Genomic DNA, 18,797 nt, shown 5'->3' on the forward strand with positions numbered 1-18,797 from the left:
TGTCTCTTTGCTGCAGCACCATCTACAGGTCTTCCCGGTTCCTGTTCTTGGCTGGAGCCGCTTCCGGGCCTGAGAAATAATCCACAGGGATCTTGGGAATATCTTTATTGGCGAATTGAATTTCTCTCTCTCTCTCTCCTATGTGTGCAAGAGGAAGCTTGAGAAGGTCCCCTCCTTTGTTGTCTGCAGAGGTGGGTGGGTCAGTGTGACGGGTCCAAGGCCCAGGGATGAGAGGGGCTCCGTGCAGTTGACCCCTTGCCAAACACGTTGCAAGCTGGCCCCTTCCCAAGATGCGGGCTTGGAGGCTGAAGAGAAGGGGAGAGGACGGCTGCGAAATATGGAGGCCCTTGTTTGGAAGAAGTTGCCCCTCAGAAAGGTGACTCCGACCTTCTAGAACCACTAAGCTTAGAAGCTTTTTAGTTTTTTAGTTTTTAATCCGTCAGTGGGTTTTAATTCGAATTGTTTTAAATTCGGGCCAAAGTATGTAATTCTTTTAATAATTTTAAATTTTGTATTGGTATGTGTTTTAGTTCCGGCTGTGCACTGCCCTGAGTCTACTAGGAGAAGGGCTGTATACAAATTGAATAAAATAATAATAATAATAATAACAGAGAGGTCTGAGATTGTGGTTCATGTGGGTTCAACAACAGCCCCCCACCTTCTCATTAAACAAACTGGATGGCCGAGGCCAGGCCGTCTTCCAGCTTAATCTCCCCCAAAAGTTGGGGGGCAGAGAAGAAGGGGCAGCCCAATCCAGTGGTCTCCCTTCTCAGGGACACGGTGGCCAGGTCAGTTGTGCCAAGGGCAGCGAGGGGCAACGCCAGCCCCTCTGGGCTCCACGGGCAAGCGGGGGCCGTTTGGCGGGGCTGCGGGCGAGGTCTTTCGGGGAGCCGCAAGCGGGCAAAGCGCCTGGGGGGCCTGAAGGCGGCGCGGCTGCCTGGGCTCCGAGCCCAAAGAGGGGCGAGCGGGCGGCGCGCGGAGCGGCGGCGCGTCTGCCTCGTCCGGGCAACCAAGGGCGACGCCGGCCGGGGCGCGGGGCAGCTCCGGGGAGCATGCTCAGTCCCTGCCGGCGCCCGGTGGCGGCGGGAGCGCAACGGCCGGAGGAGAAGTTGGAGCAGGTCGGATGGAGCCGCCGCCGCCGCCGCCGCCCGCAGCCCAAGCCGGAGCCGGCGCCGGGGCCGCAGAGAAGGCGGGCCGGGCCGAGACGGCGGGGGCCGCGTCCTCCTCGCCACGGAGAGGGCCGAGCGCCGCGCGGCGGGGCCAGGCCGGGCGGCGCGGAGGCGGCGGCGGCGGCGGGGGCAGCGCGGCGGAGGCTGCCGCCGGGGTGGCGCTGGCAATCCCGGCCCGGCCCCGCCCGCGCCCTCGCCCTCGCCGCAGCGCGCGCTCGGTCACGGTGGACAGCTCCAAGGCGCGCACCTCGCTCGAGGCGCTCAAGCTCAGCCTGCGCCAACTGCGCTGGAAGGAGGTAGGCGGAGCGCAAGGCGCGCGGGGAGCCCCCCGGACCCCGACGGCGAGCGAGCCCAGAAGGAGGGGCCGAAGGCAGGGCTGGGATGGGTCCCAAGGCCCCCCCTCCTCGGAAGTCTTCAGGGACCCTCAGCCCGCCCCCCCCCATTCCTGCAGCTGCCGTCCCTCCTCCTCCTTCCCGGTGTCCACAGAGCTGTTTGTGACATCACTGAGCGGTGCCAGAAGGGCCTCTGTGGGGCTGCGGGCCAGGCTGGGCACAGGGCTGGGGGGAGGAGGGACCAGCACATCCCAGCAGGCCTTGGTCTCTCCCAGGCAGTGGGGCTCTTTTGGGTGGGCTACTTTTTGAGCCTCCGTAGCTGGTCCTGGGCTGCCCAGCGCCCCAGTCCTGTCCTTTCCCTCTTTCCTTCAATGATGACTTCCAGGGCCCCAGGCGCCCACGCAGCCTTTCCCAGAATACCTCAATGGAGCCACAAGAAAAAGAAAACACCGAAACTTTTGTATTTGAGTGCTCCTAGACCCAAAGCAGGCAGGCCGGTTCCCCAATTTTCCTAAACTCTTTAGGAAGGGGGAAAGGGGGGGGAATTAGAAAACCGAGCTGTAGTATCCATGTTTGGCAATGAAGAATTCGGGCCCTTTGCTAGCCAAAACTCTTTCTGTAATGTTGGAGAGCGAAGCAGAAATAAATCCGGCTAAGACAGGATTTTGTGCTAAGGTGATGCGAGTGATTGGCTTGCAAAAATCCCTTGCAAAGGTGTGAGCGGAAGCCAGGCTGTCTCTGTGCTAATCCCAGGGGTGGCACTTCTGAGAGGTCCCCCCAACCTCTCTTGACAAATCCAAATCCTTTTTTTTGCAACAAGGCGACACCTTCATTCTCCACCGGGCTTTGCAGGGTGTTATCATGGAATTAGCATAATTAGCTCAGAGACACCCCCCACCCTTAACTCTCAGATCCAGGGCTCTGTGGCCAGGAGAGGGGGCTCGTGCCTTGCGGAAGGCAATCTCTGAGCATCGCTTGCACAAAATACCCCTTGACCCTGTGTGTTACTTTGAGAAACGATGGCCATTCATTTCTTTGTACATTCACTGTGGCAATTTCCTGCATCACACACTCCTCTGTTGTTTAAGCATGCCTGGAAAGGGTGAGGCTTTCAACTTCTGTTTTTCTTTGTTAAACTCACGCATCTAGTCCTCATGTTTCATGTCAACACTTCATCCGTGTGTATTTATTTACTGCTGCGGGGTTATATGGATGCTGTTTTTCCTTTCTGTGTCTTGAACCATCGCTCTCCAAGTCTCTCCCTTTCTTTCTGGGAGTGGGTGGGTGGGTGGGTGGATGGTGTGGTATTTTTCCCACGGAAGGAAGAAGGAAAACAATCTCTGTGTACACAAGTCACAAATCAAAGAGAAGAGTAACCAAGATAAGAAAGGCCAATTCTGGCTTTTTCCTTGCCTTTCCCCTCCTCTCCCTTGTCCTCTTCTAATACTTTGAAGGCTCCCTGGGGGTGGTTCTAGAATTAAGGAGCTGGTAGCAGGGACTGTCTGGATGGCCTTGAGGAAGGGAACTGAGTGCTCACTGGACAGCAAGTGAGTCAGGCGTCTTTCTTCCTCCCATCCTCTTAGTCCAGTTGTCCAGGCTCTATTTCCCTTTCTATAATAGCAGGTTGATAGAATATTTTTGTGTGTTGAGTTCTTTTTTGTGTGTTCTTTGAGTTCTTTTTTGTTCATTCTTTGAGTTGCAGAACTAAGGGTTCTGTTAGCATCTTGCTCATTGTCTCAGTCTGGAAGAGGCAGTAACAATAACAGAGTTGGAGGTCATCTAGTCCAACCCCCTGCTCACGCAAGAGACCTGTACTAGGGATTCGAACAGCCGAACTGCCGATCTTTCTGATCGACAAGCTCAGTTGTCTTAGCCACTTGAGCCACCTAGTCAGATGTTACCTAGATAGTCACCTAGGCAGATTGGCTGAGGTCCTGTGGAGCTGCACCCCTGCAGATAGAGGGCCCTTCACCCCACTTATCTGTTTTCCAGGCCCCCTCACCCCCCCCGTGCCAAGGGCAAACAGATCTTTCGCAGGTCTCCCCTACCCACCTTGCTCCCCTCCACCCGCCCCTCCCCCCCCAGTCTCAAGGCATCAGGCAGTGAGTCACAGATCCCCCCCTTCTCTGTGGCTGTTGTTGTCAGTTGTGGGTGCCACCGTTCCCCATTAAGCAGCGGAGAATGAAAGCACGTGCCCAATTAGCGTGTTAATTAATTGTTTGCTCTCTCTCCCGAGCTGGCTGTTGATAAAGCTGAGGTTTTTGATGCTTTTCTTTCATTAGAAAAAGAAAGAAAAGAGAGGAGCAATGTCAGAGCAATCTCTGCAAAATATCTCCCTCTTCTGTAGACCATCTTTGCCCCAGGAATATGCCTGTGCGCCCAGGGAACTCCGGCTAAATGATCTCTTTTTGTCTCCTTCTCTTCTGCCGGGTCCAGTTTCCATTTGGTCGCCGCTTGCCCTGCGACATCTATTGGCATGCTGTCTCCTTTCACGACAACGTCATTTATTCGGGACAGGTCAACAAATTTCCAGGTACCTGACCTGTGACGAGAGCCAGGGTTGGTTCGTCTTGGCAAAAACGACGCAAAAATGCCCACCTCACCCTTGGATCCCCTCTGAAAAGTTGGATGCCTGCAGAGCTCCAATGTCCGTTGGCCTTCCTTAGCTCCCTCATCAAAAATAGGAATGTTTAATCTAGTCTGAAATAATTTAATGTTTAGTCTAGTCAAAAATAGTCTAAAAGCCAATTGCCAGCCTTTCTCTCATAACCCTTGACTTAGGTCTGTGATGAACTTCCTGCTGATCATTTTCAAGAGGGGAGAAAGTATTTCTTATAATGTTTTAAATACCAGTACAGGAAAATATCTGTAGCTCAGGGTTGAACTGTGGGGTCCTTGGTGCTCTCTGAGCTTGGCTGTTTGCTTGTAGACGTTTCATGACCCAACTAAGTAAAATTATCAGTGCTGTAAGGGAGTGGGTGAGTGCTAGGACAGAGAGCAAACCCCACTCCCTTCTAGCATTGATGATGTAACCCAGTTGGGTCATGAAACGTCTGCAAGAAAACAACCCAGCTCAGAGGGCATCAAGAGCACCTCTCAATGTTTTAAATGTCCATCGTTGAATTATGTCCCTTCTCTAAAGTCTTTTGGTTCTTGGTTTTTGTGGCGGAAGCAAATATTTTAATGAAACAAACTGAAACACTGTGGTTATATGGAGTTGATTTCTGGGTGAAAGCCATGGCCAAATAAATCACGGACTCTGTGCAGCTAATAAATATTTGCTGTTACTTGATTTTGCTGAAAAACCGAGGCATCCCTCAGTGGACCAGTCCAAGCCGTCTTGTCTCTTTATTCTGCCAAGAAAGATTTCTCCGATGGGCCATTTTCTTTTAAGCACTGAGGAATTTAACACAACCTTTCCTTGAAATTGGGGCTATTAAACTTCTTAAAGCTCCCTGATTTACCATTAATCTCTTCCTGAATCCAGCTAAGGAAGGGCCACGTTACTGGCTCATCGCTGTTCCTGCCTCTGCTTTATTGTGCTATACACGGATCTATAAAAAGGCCTTCCCTGGGATCAAATTGGCAAAAAAAAGCCGCTCCTTCCAAGTGTAATTAAATTCTGAGGCTGTTTCCTCTCCTGGCTGCAAAGTGTGAGCCACTCGGTCTGAAGAAAATCTTCAGCGGGAACCAAGTCCCATTCCTGGGTACTTTGAAAAGCAGGGGAATCTTTTAATATCTCACAGACAGATCAATAAATGAGAAATTGGGCTGGGCACATTTCCACCCTGGTGGTACAAATTTACAAAGCTCATTCTGCTGTGAAAGTTTAATCCCAGAGGAAAAAAATAGCCCTCCTACCCAATATGACATGACGGCAGGGGCCGCAGCTCCATGACAGAGAACTTTTTAACGTTCAATATGTTTAATTTGTCATCATTAAGTTGATCAGCTTAATAGATCCTCTGGGCAGTTGATAAGGTTACTTAAACAGGCAAACAATCGATAAAATAGTAAAATAGAATGAATAGGTTGGGCAGCAAGGAAGAGTCATCAAAGGCTACAGAAGCCGCCATCCATCCGGAAGGCAGAGATGGGGCTTCTCTGGGCTGGGAACGGCCCCCTGGAGGTGAGCATCTTGGCTTTCAGCGCCATCTTCTCTGGCACTTGGCTGGGCATTCTGGGCTGAGGCACCTCAGTGGGCACCTGCCCTTGCCCACGCTTCCTCCTCTCCCCACCAGGCATGACCGAAATGACACGGAAGGTCAACCTGAGTCGTGCCATGAGGACAATGCAGGAGCTTTTCCCCGAAGAGTATAACTTCTACCCCCGTTCTTGGATCCTCCCGGAGGAGTTTGCCATCTTTCTCACTGAGGTAGGTGGGGGCTTTTTGGCCTGGGTGCAAAGGCCTGGCTGGGAGGGGGGGCATTTTTCACCAAGAGGGTTTAATGCCAGGGCACTGAGAGCCTGTCCAGCCTGCTCTCTTCCTCTGGGCCACTGTAGGACCCTCACAAGTCATAGAAACCCTGTTGAACCGTTGCGTTTCCTGGAGGAACTTTGGCAAGTGGAGAGTTGCCCCTGAAAGGGGATTAAACATACGGCTGTTGGGCTCCGTTCTGGAATCGGGGCCACCTTTGCAGCTGCTGCCCAAGCAGGAAATCCTCTCTAGTTCAGAAGAACTGATGAGGTGCTTTAGGGATACCGTTCACGAGTCTGGGCCAGGGGCAACTTCAAGAGGTGTGGACTTCAACTCCCAGAATTCCCTAGCCAGCTGGGCGGGGAATTCTGGGAGTTGAAGTCCACACGTCTTCAACTTGCTCTTCTGTCCAAACTCCACCCGTTAAAATGATCCCAAAGCCACAGCTGAGTGTGTTCCGCTCTCTGGATGTGCCCAAAGGAGAGGTTTTGGCACCTGGCATCTCTGGGCAGTCTCTGCAGGGCATCTAACTTGGGGCAAATGGCCCAGGCAGCTGAACTCCCACCCCCAACCCCGCCTTCTTGGAAGCAGAGTCCACGCTCCCACCCCCCACCCACCCCTCTGCAGGCTTTGATGCAGCAAGCAGCAGATGGCCGATAAAACAGCCCCACACATCTGGTCCTCCATCTGTCTTGGAGGGAAAGGCATGGCTCTGGTTAACAAACACCAGGTGTGAGGCTGGTTTTGCAGGTGGGGAAAGGATGGGGAAGCCATTCCTGAGAAGGAGAAGATTCGGGGAGCTGTTTGGGTGGACAATTCGTGGATTCTTCTCCTGGTCTTTAGGTGTTGTGTCGAGAGGGTGCCCAAGGGGAGGGCAGAGAAAACGTGGCTTTAAGGGATGCCCCAAAGTCCTTCTGAGTTTCTGAAGAGCTTTGCAAGCACCCCAATAATGAAGCCATGATTCTCTGCCAGTTCTCTGAGCCCTAACGGGGAGACAGGCAATGCTCAGAGAGTCACGTCGGACCTGAGTTGCGCTGCAAATATTAATCAAGGATCCGGGTTTCTTTAGCTTCCGAGTTTCCTTGTGCCCATATCTGCCATGGCCTCTGACTGAAGCTGGGTCTATAATTTGCAGCCAATGTCTCTGGAGGGCATCAGGGTTGGGGGGTTTCTCTTAAAAGCTAAGATTTTGACTCTCCCCCCCCATTCCTCTTGTGATGCTTCCACCAGGGGGCAGCACACACCAGGCGGAGAGGCCGATGGAGATTCTCAGCCCCATGGCTGCCCCAAAGGTGCTTTTTCCAAGAGGCAACGGGACTTTTCCTTGAAGACGTTTCGCTTCTCATCCAAGAAGCTTCTTCAGTTTGACTGAACTTCAGTCAGAACCGAAGAAGCTTCTTGGATGAGAAGCGAAACATCTTCAAGGAAGGCTAGGAAGGGGATTAAATGGGATTTGCCCCAAAACTGATTAAAACATAAGGTTTTTTTGGGGGGGAGGGGAGGCCTGGAAGTGGGTAAAAGTTTCGTTGTCTTCCTCCTCCTGCTTCCCTGGCAGGTCAACCTGATGAAGGAGAACAATCCCAGGTGGAAACCCACCTTCATCGTGAAGCCTGACGGGGGCTGCCAGGGGGACGGGATCTACCTCGTGAAGGGCCCCACGGAGATCCGGCTGATGGGCAACCTGCAGAGCAGGCCGGCCGTGGTCCAGGAGTACATGGCCAAGCCCTTCTTGATCGACAAGCTGAAGTTTGACATCCGTTTATACGTCCTGCTCAAGTCGCTGGACCCCCTGGAGGTCTACGTGGCCAAGGACGGGCTCTGCCGCTTCTGCACGGAGCCCTACCAGGAGCCGTCGCTGAAGAATCTCCACCAGGTCTACATGCACTTGACCAACTATGCCCTCAACATCCACAGCGGGAATTTTGTCCACTCGGACAGCGGCAACACCGGCAGCAAACGGACGTTTTCCAGCATCCTGGGGAAGCTGGCCTGCAGCGGCGTCAACATCCGGAAACTTTGGTCCGATATCATTTCGTTGGTCATCAAGACCGTGATCGCCATCGTGCCCGAGCTGAAGGTCTTTTACCAGTCTGATATCCCCACGGGCAAACCGGGGCCTTCCTGCTTCCAAGTGAGTGCGGGTTGTCAAGAGAGGCCTTGCGAATCCACCGGGGGTCCAAAGTGAAGTATATGAAATATATTTTTATTTATTTACTTAACTCATCTTACCCTAGGGCAGGAGTCAGCAACCTTGCGGCTCTGGAGCCGCATGTGGCTCTTTCACCTCTCTGCTGCGGCTCCCTGTCGCTCAAAATATGCGCCACAGCCGCCAATGTGCGACACCCACGGGCACATGATTTATTGAGCTTTTCTACCCCCTGGTAGGCCAACCATGGATAAATCCAAGAAAAGAAAAGTTTCAGAAGAAAACAGAATCTTTAATTCAACGACATTTGCTAGTTTTGTGGCCGCTCAAGAAATAGGCACGGGAAGGGTTTTGTGGCTCCCGGTGTTTTCTTTTCTGTGGGAAATGGGTCCAAATGGTTCTTTGAGGGCTTAAGGTTGCAGACCCCTGCCCTAGGGTAACTCTGGGTGTCTTGCGATATCAAAAAATATTGTCCTGTTCTTGGTTTCTGGGAAAGATTGGCCTCTCTCTCTCTCTCTCTCTTCCAAAGATTTTAGGATTTGACATCCTGCTGATGAAGAACCTGAAGCCCATTTTGCTGGAAGTCAACGCCAACCCAAGCATGAAGATCGAACACGAACAAGAGGTGGGCATCCAATCCGGCCATCCTCTGGCCTCTTTCTCTTCCTGGGAAGATGGGAGTGGACCTCCAGGCCCCCCACTCGAAGGAAAAAAGCTGACTTTTTGAGCATGCCTGCTGTGATCAGCTTCTCTTCTGGGTTTTTAAGGTTTCTCCGGGAGTTACGCAATACATCCCCAGTCCGGTCGATGAAGAAGTCAAGGTGGCCGTTATCCGGGACACTCTCCGATTGGTGGACCCCCACAAGAAGAAGAAGAAGCAACAGCAGCAGCAGGAGGAGGAGGAGGAGGAGGAGCCGGCAGAGCAGCCTTCGTAAGTGTGATCCGATTCCCAGCGGAGACTCCGGCGTGGAGCCTTCAGCACTTAAGCATTGGGGCTCCCAAAGTTTTGGAGCTGAGACCAGTGGAGAAATCCAAATTTTTTTACTACCAGTTCTGTAGGGGAAAAACTGTCCTTGTGTCTAGTTGTTCTGGTGTGCAGTGCTCTATAGCGTCATTTTGAGGGTAGGAGTTGAAACAGTTTATGTCCAGGATGTGAGGGGTCTGTAGATATTTTCCCAGCCCTCCTTTTGACTCATGCAGTATAGAGGTCCTCCATGGAAGGCAGGTTGGTAGCAATTGTTTTTTCTGCAGTTCTAATTCTCCTCTGAAGTCTGTGTCTGTCTTGTTGGGATGCAGAGCCAAACCAGACAGTTATAGAGGTGCAGATGACAGACTCAATAGTTCCTCTGTAGAACTGGATCAGCAGCTCCTTGGGCAGTTTGAGCTTCCTGAGTTGGCGCAGGAAGAACATTTGTGCTCTCTGGGGGCAACATAGTCGGAATGCAGCATTGTGTCGCCCTAGCCCTTTCTTGCCCCCTAGCCGGCATGGTGCCAGGCAAGAAGGCAAAAAAGAGTCAGGCTTTCCCTGGGAAGAAGAGACGGTGCTGTGCACTTTGGAAGGGACACCACCGGAATGCAGCATTATGTTACCCCGTCCTCTGCCTGCCACGTGATGTCAAGGAGTTGCAATCAATGTCATTCACATGGGGGCAAAGATCTTCAGATGCCATCCTGGCACCAGCACGTCCTTTGTTCTCCAAATTTAGGACATTCCCTAAAGCAGAGAAGCAACGAGACATTCATCTCCCAGGAGGCAAAAAGGAACCGGTCCGTGTTTTTTTTCCCCCTCCTGTGTTTTCAAAAACTGCTGAGAAGCAAGCTGGCTGCCCTTGCAGACAAAAGCAATCACACTTAAATATTTACAACCAGCTGCCAATAGGAAGAGTCTCAGTGGTGGAGGAGAGACACACAAACAGAGGCACACAACACAACACAGCCCCTTTCAGGACTGTGGAGAATCTCCTGTGATTTATTTTCCCATCACCAATAACCGAGGCGGGAAGGCTGGCAGGAGGCTGCTGGTCCTGCTGTCAGAATTAAAGCAGCTAAATTAAGCCCATCTTTCATGTGGAATAACCTGTGGTCCTCAGGCTCGCCGGCTGCTGAACTGCAAGGCCCAGCAGGCACAGCCGAGTTTGCTGGGACTTGAATTCCCCCAGCTGGATTGACCTCCCTTTGGCTGCTATCAACCTTCAGCAAGGAAAAAAAGATAGATTCCACCCCACAGATTTTACCAGGCAGGGGGTCAAGCTGGGCTCCCATCTCTCTGGTAGAGCAAGCAGCAGAATTGAAGGTGGTTTGCACTCTGATCTTCATTGCACGTGGGGTGTTTGGGCTATGGGAATGCATGTGGAAATGCCGGAGGAAAGCACTTCCCAAAGCACCAGAAGGCAGGACAAGAAGCAACGGATGGAAACTAATCAAGGAGAGAAGCAACCCAGAACGAAGGAGGAATTCCCTGGCAGTTAGAACAATTAATCAGTGGAACAACTTGCCTCCAGATGTTGTGGAAGCTCCATCACTGGAGGCTTTCAAGAAGAGATTGGACAGCCATGTGCCCAGAATGGTGTAGGGTCTCCTACTTGGGCAGCGGGTTGGACTAGAAGACCTCCAAGGGCCCTTCCAACTTCGTTATTCTGTTATATTCTGCTTCACCCAGAATGTGGAACTTTTAGGAGTCAATATTGCAACACTGAATTCCAGAAAGACCCTCAGAAGGTGATCTCCATCAGCCACCATCTCTCCCACTGTTGAACTCAGTAGGTTAGTGGGCTAGAACCTTCATGTTCAAGAGCAGTTTACCTCTGGATGCAAGGAGGTTTGCTCTTGCTTTCCTAAATCTCCGTTGGGCGGTCTAGAAATCTATTTGAAACTCTCTTGGTTCTCCTGCTGCCCAATTCTTCCAGAGTTATTAGAAGAGTCGTTGGATGGAATGGTGGGCAGGGGCTCAAAGCCAGCCGGGTTTTAGAAATAGTTTGATTAAAACAAATCTTCCCCCATTTATTGCTGAGAATAAGCCCTCCTCTCTTGCTTTGCCAGGGTTTCTTTGCTTCTGCAGTTTCTCTGTCTTTGGCAGAGCTCGGATGGCCCAAAGCAAGCAATAAAACCAAAGCCGTCTTTTTGTCTTCATTTAGACACTAAAGCTGATAATGATGCCCCTCCTTCTTCCATTTCAAGCGTAATTTATTCCGTGGGTCTGAGTAGGGAGGGTGTGCGGGGGGGTGGGGCTGCCTCTTGCCATCCGTGCAGCTGAACTATCTTGGGGCTCCTGTGGGGTCCATCAGCTCAGCCTCAGGTGATAATTTTACTCCCGGTTTGCAGCTCAGTGGGGATGGGTCAGAAACCAGGGTGGCTTCCGGGGCATTGGCCCTCCCTGCGTGTCCGGGAGGGTCCTTCGCTAGATTAGAAGGATTTTGAAAGAGATCCATGGATCCGCTAAGGGGAGAATAATCCAGGACGTACCAGACCAGAAGGACACGCTGGGCAAGTGCCAAGAACGGTGAGCCAAGCAGCTGGTTGTCTTTTGGGACGTAGATGGCATCTGCCATCTGCACACACAGCCACTGCACCAGCCTCGGCTCCTTCTGTCTGTAATCCTGATTTTCCCAGAGAGTAAAGGCTCTTTACGGGAAGAGCAGGATGGAAGTTGTGGGTCTCCTCCACTAACACCTCTGAGCTAAGGCAGACCGGCTCCTTCCCCGAGACCTCCATCCAAAGGCATCACTTCCCTTTTTATGACATCTGCAGTTTTAACGGCCTTAAGAAATCCCGGGGGGGGGGGGAGTTGTCCAGCCTGCCTGGGGAGTGGGAGAGGCCTTCAAGTGTAAATTAACAGGTCTGGGAGATTAAACCTCCTAAACAGAAACCCCTCCCTCCGGCCTTTGGGGTAAAATTGAAATTTAGGCCATTTAGAAGTATTTTCCTTTGCTGGAAAATTTACTCTTCTACTTGGGGTGGTTTTGGGCAGGAGGACAACTAAGGACCTTCTATACCAGCAAGCCTGTTCCCTCCATCCTTCCATCGTAGCAGATACCTGGCCTCTTTGTGGTTGCCCATCATTTGCCCCCCCCTCCCCAACGTCCCATGGGGGCTGCTGAGAGGCTGTGAAATGTAGGTCGATGTGATCACGGAGGAAACTCAACCTGCAAACTTCACAAGCCAAATTGCTCACATTCACCTTTGGGGAGGTCAGTTGTAACTTTAATGGTCATTCAGTGACCAGTCCTAAGTCGAGGACTGCCTATAGGCCAATAAACTCTCCCTCGTACGGAGAGGTCCAGGTTGGGTTTCCATTTTGACCTCTGTGGAGAGCCGAGAGCCTCCTGCCTGGGAAGACGGCAGCTCAGGGACGGCTTTGGGGCTCAGCCGCAGCTCTCCGGGTCCCTGGACCCTGGCTGTAAATCTCATCTTTCAGCCTTTAATTAGCAGCTGGAACTGTAGCCGAGGGAGCGAAGGGAGCAGCACATTAGCATAAAGATTAAGTGCCCTGAGAAGGAACAGAAAGGATCTGGTGCAGATAGCAGGGAAGCATTAATAAATTAGTAATCATGTATAAAAGATAAGCCGTCCTTGGGATGTTGAAACGCTGGGCTCAAATTGAAATTTTTTGCTCTCCCCGAGATGACGCTTCCCAGACAGGAACCCTTTCCTTCTTCCTCCCAACCCGGTTAATAATTTCTCCAGGCTGATCCCGCCTGGATGAAAGGCGCAGAATTAGAGAAATAAACGTGTGGAAATTGGGCATTTTAAGCCAGGTCGGCCCCAGGAGGCTTCTAGCTTGCCAGTTGCATCGTGGATGTAGGACTTGACTCTGTAGAAACCTGGCATGGCCCCCTCTTCTCTGGGGGGTGGGGTGGTGCCAGAGGGGCTGGTCTCTGCCTCTGGTTCCAGTTCCCAGGCTTGGTGGCTTCCTTTCTTGCCGGTCTTGGTGGCTTCCTAAAATGGGGTTGCAATTTGGCAAAACCCAGAGTCTTGGAGGCTTCCTGTCTGCCACAAATGTGGAGGATGTGATTTTTGTGGGCCCTCTTGGGCCCCTCTGCTCTCCGAGTCTGGATCATGGAGGTCATTTGATACTGATTTTAACCATCAAGGTTTGGCAGGAACAGAGTCTCCAGAATTTCAGAAAGCGGTTTTTAAAAGCTGGGATTTGGTGTAAAAACAGAGCTGATGGGCACCTGGCACCATGCCTGGAGCTGCCTGCCAGTCCGCACGGGGCTTTTCGTGCCCTTGGGAGACAGAGACGGGCACCCAGGAAGTCTCTATGCCTCTTCATTGGGGCTGTTGTCTTGTTTTCACTGCTGGGGTCCCATGGGGCAGAGGCTCCCCCTGGCACCTCCAGCTCCATCCACATTACTTGAACGCAGGCATCCTTTCCTGAGAGTTTGGGATCTCCCTCTTGAACCTACAGAGCTGAACTGGTGGAACTGGCAGCCCAGGACGAGGAGAGCTTCTTCCAGGAGGAGCTGGAGAACAAGCCCGAGCTGGGGGAGAGCCCCCCGCCAGAAGCCAAGCCCCCCGCCGTCTGCCTGAAAGAGGTCTTCCCCAAGTACGCCAAGCAGTTCAGCTACCTGCGGCTGGTGGAAAGGATTGCTGCCCTCTTCATCCGCTTCCTGGGGGTGAAGGGGACCACCAAGCTGGGGCCCACCGGCTTCCGGATGTTTATCAGGTGAGAGGGGAGCCTGGTGGGGGGGGATGCTGTCCAGGCAGAGAAAATGAGGGCCCTCCATCCCATAATAACATTCTTCCTCCTCCTCCTCCCCAGGAACAGCAAGATCAGCAACAGTGGCTTCAGCATGGCCGCGGGAGACATTCTGTACATCGACATCACCCGCCGGGGGATCGGGCCCAGCATGGACCAGCGGGAGGCTGGTGAGTCCGGCTGGACAAAGGAAGGTCCCGCTGACTGCCCCCCCCACCCCCGCATGGGAGATGGAGACCAAGCAGAGACTGGGCCCCCACCTGGCCATCCCAGGATGTGCCCCCCCCCTTGGCCCCAGCAGCTGGCTGATCCAGGAGCTCCTGTGCAAAGGGAAAGGGAGGCATGGAAAGGTCCGTCCTCTTGGTCTTCAAAGTGGTCACAGGTGGGGGCCACCCTTGCAATCATCTCCCATAATCCCCAGCCAGCCTTCCCAGATCCTGGAAAGCTGGCCTGGCTGCCTCTTTCCTTCGGACTTTGAGACTTGGACCTCCAGGTTTTCTCAACCTGGCGGTCCCTGATGTGGCACGGATTACAAAGACCGTGAGGCTGTCTGGGGGAGGGGTGGGAAAGGGGGAAAAGAGGAGGCCAGACACGGGGAACACTGGGCCAAGGAGCCTCCAGATCTCAGCCCTGGAGGGAATCCCCTCGGGGTGGGGCTTGGCAGCCGCTGGGCCGGGTTAGCAGACGGGCCAAGAGTTTTCGGGTTTTGCAAGTCCTGCCGAGTGAAATTAACACGCAATTAGCGCGAGAGGAAGTGTCGTTTTTTTGCCCCCCGTTTATGGCTTCGGATGAGACCCACCATCTGCTCCATTGTTCAGTCTGGATGAGCGCTTGGGGGTGGGTTTTTTTTCTTGCCGGAGTTTTGTTGGGCTTGCATCTTAAATTGCTGTGGGTGAGCAGAATCAGTTGTGATTGTGGGATGTTGCCAGCACGGATTTGTGTGGGTGGGTGTTTTTTGTTTTGCTGACCAAAGTGACATTAAGGAAAATTTGTGGAGGAGTGCTGAGGAGGAGAATTCTCTTTTCTCCTCTGACCCCACCCGAGTGCCTTCCTCCCAACCAAAATAACTGGGGGAGGAGGGGGATTCTTCCTCCTCTTTTGGGTCACCTGCTTTCGGCTCTCCCACCTCAATGTTCTCCGCAGGTCACTGGTCCAAGTACCAACTGGACCCTACCTGTGGAGCTTCTGAGCTCAAGTCCCTTGGCTCAGGTGTTTACACCTGCTGGGATCCTTGAGGGCTACAATACCCCCTCTACCTCTCTGCAGTAGGTAGATTTTCCCCACCCTAGGAAACTTTTGCTTGTGTTATTTGATTCCTCTGGAGTTAAAAGAGGGGGAAATGGATACTTACCTTTAAAATACCTGTTTGGGGGGGGTGAGGAACATAAAACTAGCGCATAGTGAGGTCGGCACAAGGTGGCATCCCTGGCCTGTCAGTGAAGCCTTTGCAAGTCTTGCAAAGAACTCAAGAGGTCAGCCCTGCCCAGACAGCAGCTGGTCATCTGTTCTGACCATCCTTCTGGGCCTGGATACGGATTCTCCCTCCTTGGGGAGCAGAGGTGGCATTCAGCAGGTTCTGACCAGTTCTGGAGAAACAGAAGCGGAAATTTTGTGTAGTTCGGAGAACCGGTAAATATCCCCTCTGACTGGCCCTGCTCCCATCTCTTCTCTGCTTCCCGAGTCCCAGCTGATCAGGAGGAAATGGGGATTTTGCAGTATCCTTCCCCTGCCACGCCCACCAAGCCACACCCACAGAACCCGCAGTAAAAATTTTGGAATCCCACCACTGTTGGGGAGGAACTCTGCTAAACGTCCCTAAATATTACCCTGATATTTGGATAGCCAAATTGCAAAGTAAAATCCTGGTCAAAATCGTTCTCTTCCCCACTGGCCTCAGCGGGCACAATTTGCATGGCCAGTGGGCAGTGGACAATGACCCTATCAGTGGTAATTGTTATCAGTGGTAATAATCAGGAGTGGGTCCCAAAGGGGCTTTTCCAAAAGACTTTGTTGAAGTCGTTTTGCTTCTCATCCAAGAAGCTTCTGACTGAATGGCGGGAATGGATGGATTTATATTAACAAGAAGCTTCTTGTTTGTTTGTTTGTTTGATTAGATTTATATACCGCCCTACTCCCGAAGGACTCAGGGTGGTGAACAGGCACAGAATAAAATACATAGATACAAAAGTTAGAAACATAATTAAAACCAAATTAAATAATTTAGCCCAAGACAATTAAAAATCCCAATAATTTTAAATAATTATTAGAATTTCTTGGATGAGAAGCGAAATGTCTTCAAGGAAAAAGCAGGAAAGTCCAGTTGCCTTTTGAAAAAAAAGCACTTTTGGGACCACCGTGACCTGGAGGAGGACTGAGAGTTTCCACAGACGATCAGGAGTGTGCAGTTTTCAGTTCCTTTCGTTGAGTTCGGTTTGTGCTTCTGGCTGCTCCCCCCTACCCTTCACGTTTAAAGAGCAAACTTTAACAGTTTTTTCCATTGATCAATTTGGAATGATTTTGTATCATCTCTGCTTTGGGGAAAGAACAAACAGAGGCTGCAGTGGGGAAAACGTCGAAGAAACGCAGAGTGTGGGAAAGAGGCTGCTGCGTCGTTGCAGGAAATGAAAAGTGATTCTTAAGATGAGGGATTCAAGCACAGCTCAGAGGCAGTCGAGCCAAAGAGCAAGGCGAAGGAAGGCGTGTTGTCAATCATCACCATGATAATAATAAAAATGATGATGATGATGACGGTGCCTGAGGCCCAGGAGTAAGAAATAATCCACAGCAGAGGGTTAAGTCCATGACAAAAGTAGCATTTGGATGGATGCACAAAATAAAAAACCGTTTGGGGGGGGGGAAAGCCTTTTTGTCAAGGGGAGACCAGCCCCCCCTTTTTTTCATGGGGAGGGGGGGCTCCTCTCTGAGGTTTTAATACGCGATCTGGATTACCCAGAAGCGTCTCAACAGGAAGCCAGACGCGCTCCTTGCCTGTCTGGTACCCTGAGTTAATTGTCAGGTTTTATTAAAAATTGTAATGGATGGGATTTATTTTAATATCCCCCAAGCCGCTCTCTGTGCCAGACGATGGAAATGAGGCTGTGGCCAGCTCCAGGGATCCGGGTAAAAGCCCCCGTTTCCTTGCCAGAGGCAGTAACAGAGAAGAGCTTTTCCTGCGGGAAGCAGAGAGAGAGGGGGGGGTTTCTTTTCTAGGGATGGCAAGGGGGAGGGTCTGATTTATTTACTCCTGCCCTCTCCCTTCCGAGGAGCTGGCCAGGCCCCCTAAGAAGCCAAACTCCAACGCTTGCCCTGAGATAAAGAGGACTCCGCCACCTTCCACAGCCCCTCTTTGCATGTCAGGACGGATGAGGAGTTCAGCAGACGGGGCCAGAGCGGTGCCAGCCGCTGCCCACCTGGCCGTGAAGGGCTCGGGCAAAGAGACAGCAGCGCTTCCTGAATAATCCTCTTTTTTGGGCTGGTGCCATGCCTGGGACCTGGTTAACCCATCCTGGGGACTGGCAGCCAAGCATGGGGGGGGGCAATGCAGCTATAAGGGGGTATGGAAGTGGCAGCGGTCAACATGCCCCAGCTGCTCTCCCTGCCAGAAGCTTCCGTGCTTGGCGATGGTCCATCTTTGGTACCTTCACCTCCAATTGGGCGGAACGTCTAGCCGATGCTGGTGGCCCCACCTGGGTTGGTTGTTGGCTTCCTCAGCGTCATAAATCGAGATGACTCAAAGCTCTGGGTGGTCTCCCTTGCTCACCTCCCCTCTTCCTCCTTCCCAGGGATGAGCCTCCAAGCCTTTGTGGAGGCCATCTGCCTCCTAGCCCAGAGGAGGTACAAGTCCCTCTCGCTTCACGAGCAGGTGGAGCTTCTCCTGGACTTCTGCGAGTACAACTTGGCCGTCCTGGATGAGAAGCGCCTGGCCTGCAGCCGAAGCCTCTCCACCACACAGGCCACCCTGGTCACCTGCCCGCAAGATGGGCTGCAGCTCAGTCCCGCCACGCCCGGCTCGGCTGCCTTCCAGAGAACCCAGAAGTTTGTCGACTGCAGGAGCTCCCAGCCCTGAAGAGGCCATGAAGGTCTCACCGGCCTGATGCCCAGCCTGTGCCGCAGGAGGAGGAGCCGTGCCCAGCCCTCCCTTCAGAGACATTTTTTTTGGGGGGTGGCTGTGGGGCTTAATTGATTCTCCTCACCCAAACTCCTCCTTGGCATGGCCTGTTGGCGCATGGTCAGAATGGAGGGGCGAGGAGGGATCCTGGATCGTCTTCTCCAGCCACACAGAGCCATCTCCAGTGAGGAGCCCCCTTGCCCGAGGGAGCCCAGTCTCCAGGGGCTGGTGGTGGTGGTGGTGGGGGAAGTTTGGCAGGAAGGGGAGAAGTCACGAGATTGGTGGTGGTGCACAAAGTGGTAGAAAGGATGAAGAGCAAAACTTATGGTGAACTAAAATCCTATTTATGTATGCCAGCAGCATCGTCTTCATTGGGAGGGCGCTGGGAGGGTGAGAGGCAGCATGGGGATGCCTGCGTTGCATGAAGGGGGAATCCCCGACCCAGATGTGGAGCTGCTACTCAAAATAAACTGGGGGGCTTTTCCCATTGAGTGGTGGTGAAGACCCCCTCCCATCCCTCCGTTCCTCTCCAAGGGCTGGCCAGGTGGGAGGATTTGGTCCTCCTGACCAAAGCATCCTGGGGTCCCTCTCCCCGCCCCCCCAACTCCCACCTCCGTGGCAGAGTTTTTGAAAATGTTCCCAGGCTGAAAACAGCTTCTTCAGAACCTCTGCAGCCCTTGATGCAATCCCAGTCATTGGGGGTTTATGTCTCTTGTGGGGGTACAGAAGTCAGTGGGTCTTTTGGGGAGGGGGGGCCTTTCAGATCAGTAGGTGGGCCTCCTCCCTCACGTTCCATGGAGCCTGCTTGAATCTTGTGCCAGTAATCCAGGGACCTAAATCCAGAGGAGTTTTGCCCACTTCAGGGAAGGGACTCTGCCCCCTCCCCATGTCCCAAAAGGGATCCAGCCAAGACTGCTTGGCCCTAAA

At 52.6% G+C, this 18,797-nt stretch overlaps 1 protein-coding gene across 2 annotated transcripts; it reads left to right on the top strand.

Annotated features, from left to right (window-relative positions):
* The first annotated feature begins 219 nt into the window (after positions 1–219).
* TTLL11 (tubulin tyrosine ligase like 11) lies at positions 220–18,226 on the top strand. Of its 2 annotated transcripts, none has more exons than XM_034436189.3 (9): positions 220–376; positions 3,938–4,034; positions 5,743–5,876; positions 7,474–8,049; positions 8,594–8,689; positions 8,832–8,995; positions 13,472–13,729; positions 13,826–13,932; positions 17,545–18,226. In XM_034436189.3, exons 1-9 carry the CDS (start codon positions 338–340, stop codon positions 17,826–17,828), a joined length of 1,755 nt encoding a protein of 584 aa, XP_034292080.1. In that variant the 5' UTR covers positions 220–337; the 3' UTR covers positions 17,829–18,226. The 2 variants fall into 2 exon arrangements, with proteins under 2 accessions (XP_034292080.1, XP_060539864.2); XM_060683881.2 differs by lacking the exon at positions 220–376 and adding an exon at positions 1,016–1,465.
* The last annotated feature ends 571 nt before the right edge of the window (positions 18,227–18,797 follow it).

Source organism: Pantherophis guttatus, chromosome 16 (assembly GCF_059756535.1).
Source record: "Pantherophis guttatus breed Tessera chromosome 16, ASM5975653v1, whole genome shotgun sequence".
Lineage (NCBI taxonomy): Eukaryota > Metazoa > Chordata > Lepidosauria > Squamata > Colubridae > Pantherophis > Pantherophis guttatus.

Excerpts from the sequence above, each read along its gene's own strand:
- TTLL11 (XM_060683881.2), top strand. The coding sequence starts at position 1,124 with ATGGAGCCGCCGCCGCCGCCGCCGCCCGCAGCCCAAGCCGGAGCCGGC. Across the intron at positions 1,466-3,937 it reads GCCAACTGCGCTGGAAGGAG|TTTCCATTTGGTCGCCGCTT; the intron begins GTAGGCGGAGCG and ends TGCCGGGTCCAG. Across the intron at positions 4,035-5,742 it reads ACAGGTCAACAAATTTCCAG|GCATGACCGAAATGACACGG; the intron begins GTACCTGACCTG and ends TCTCCCCACCAG.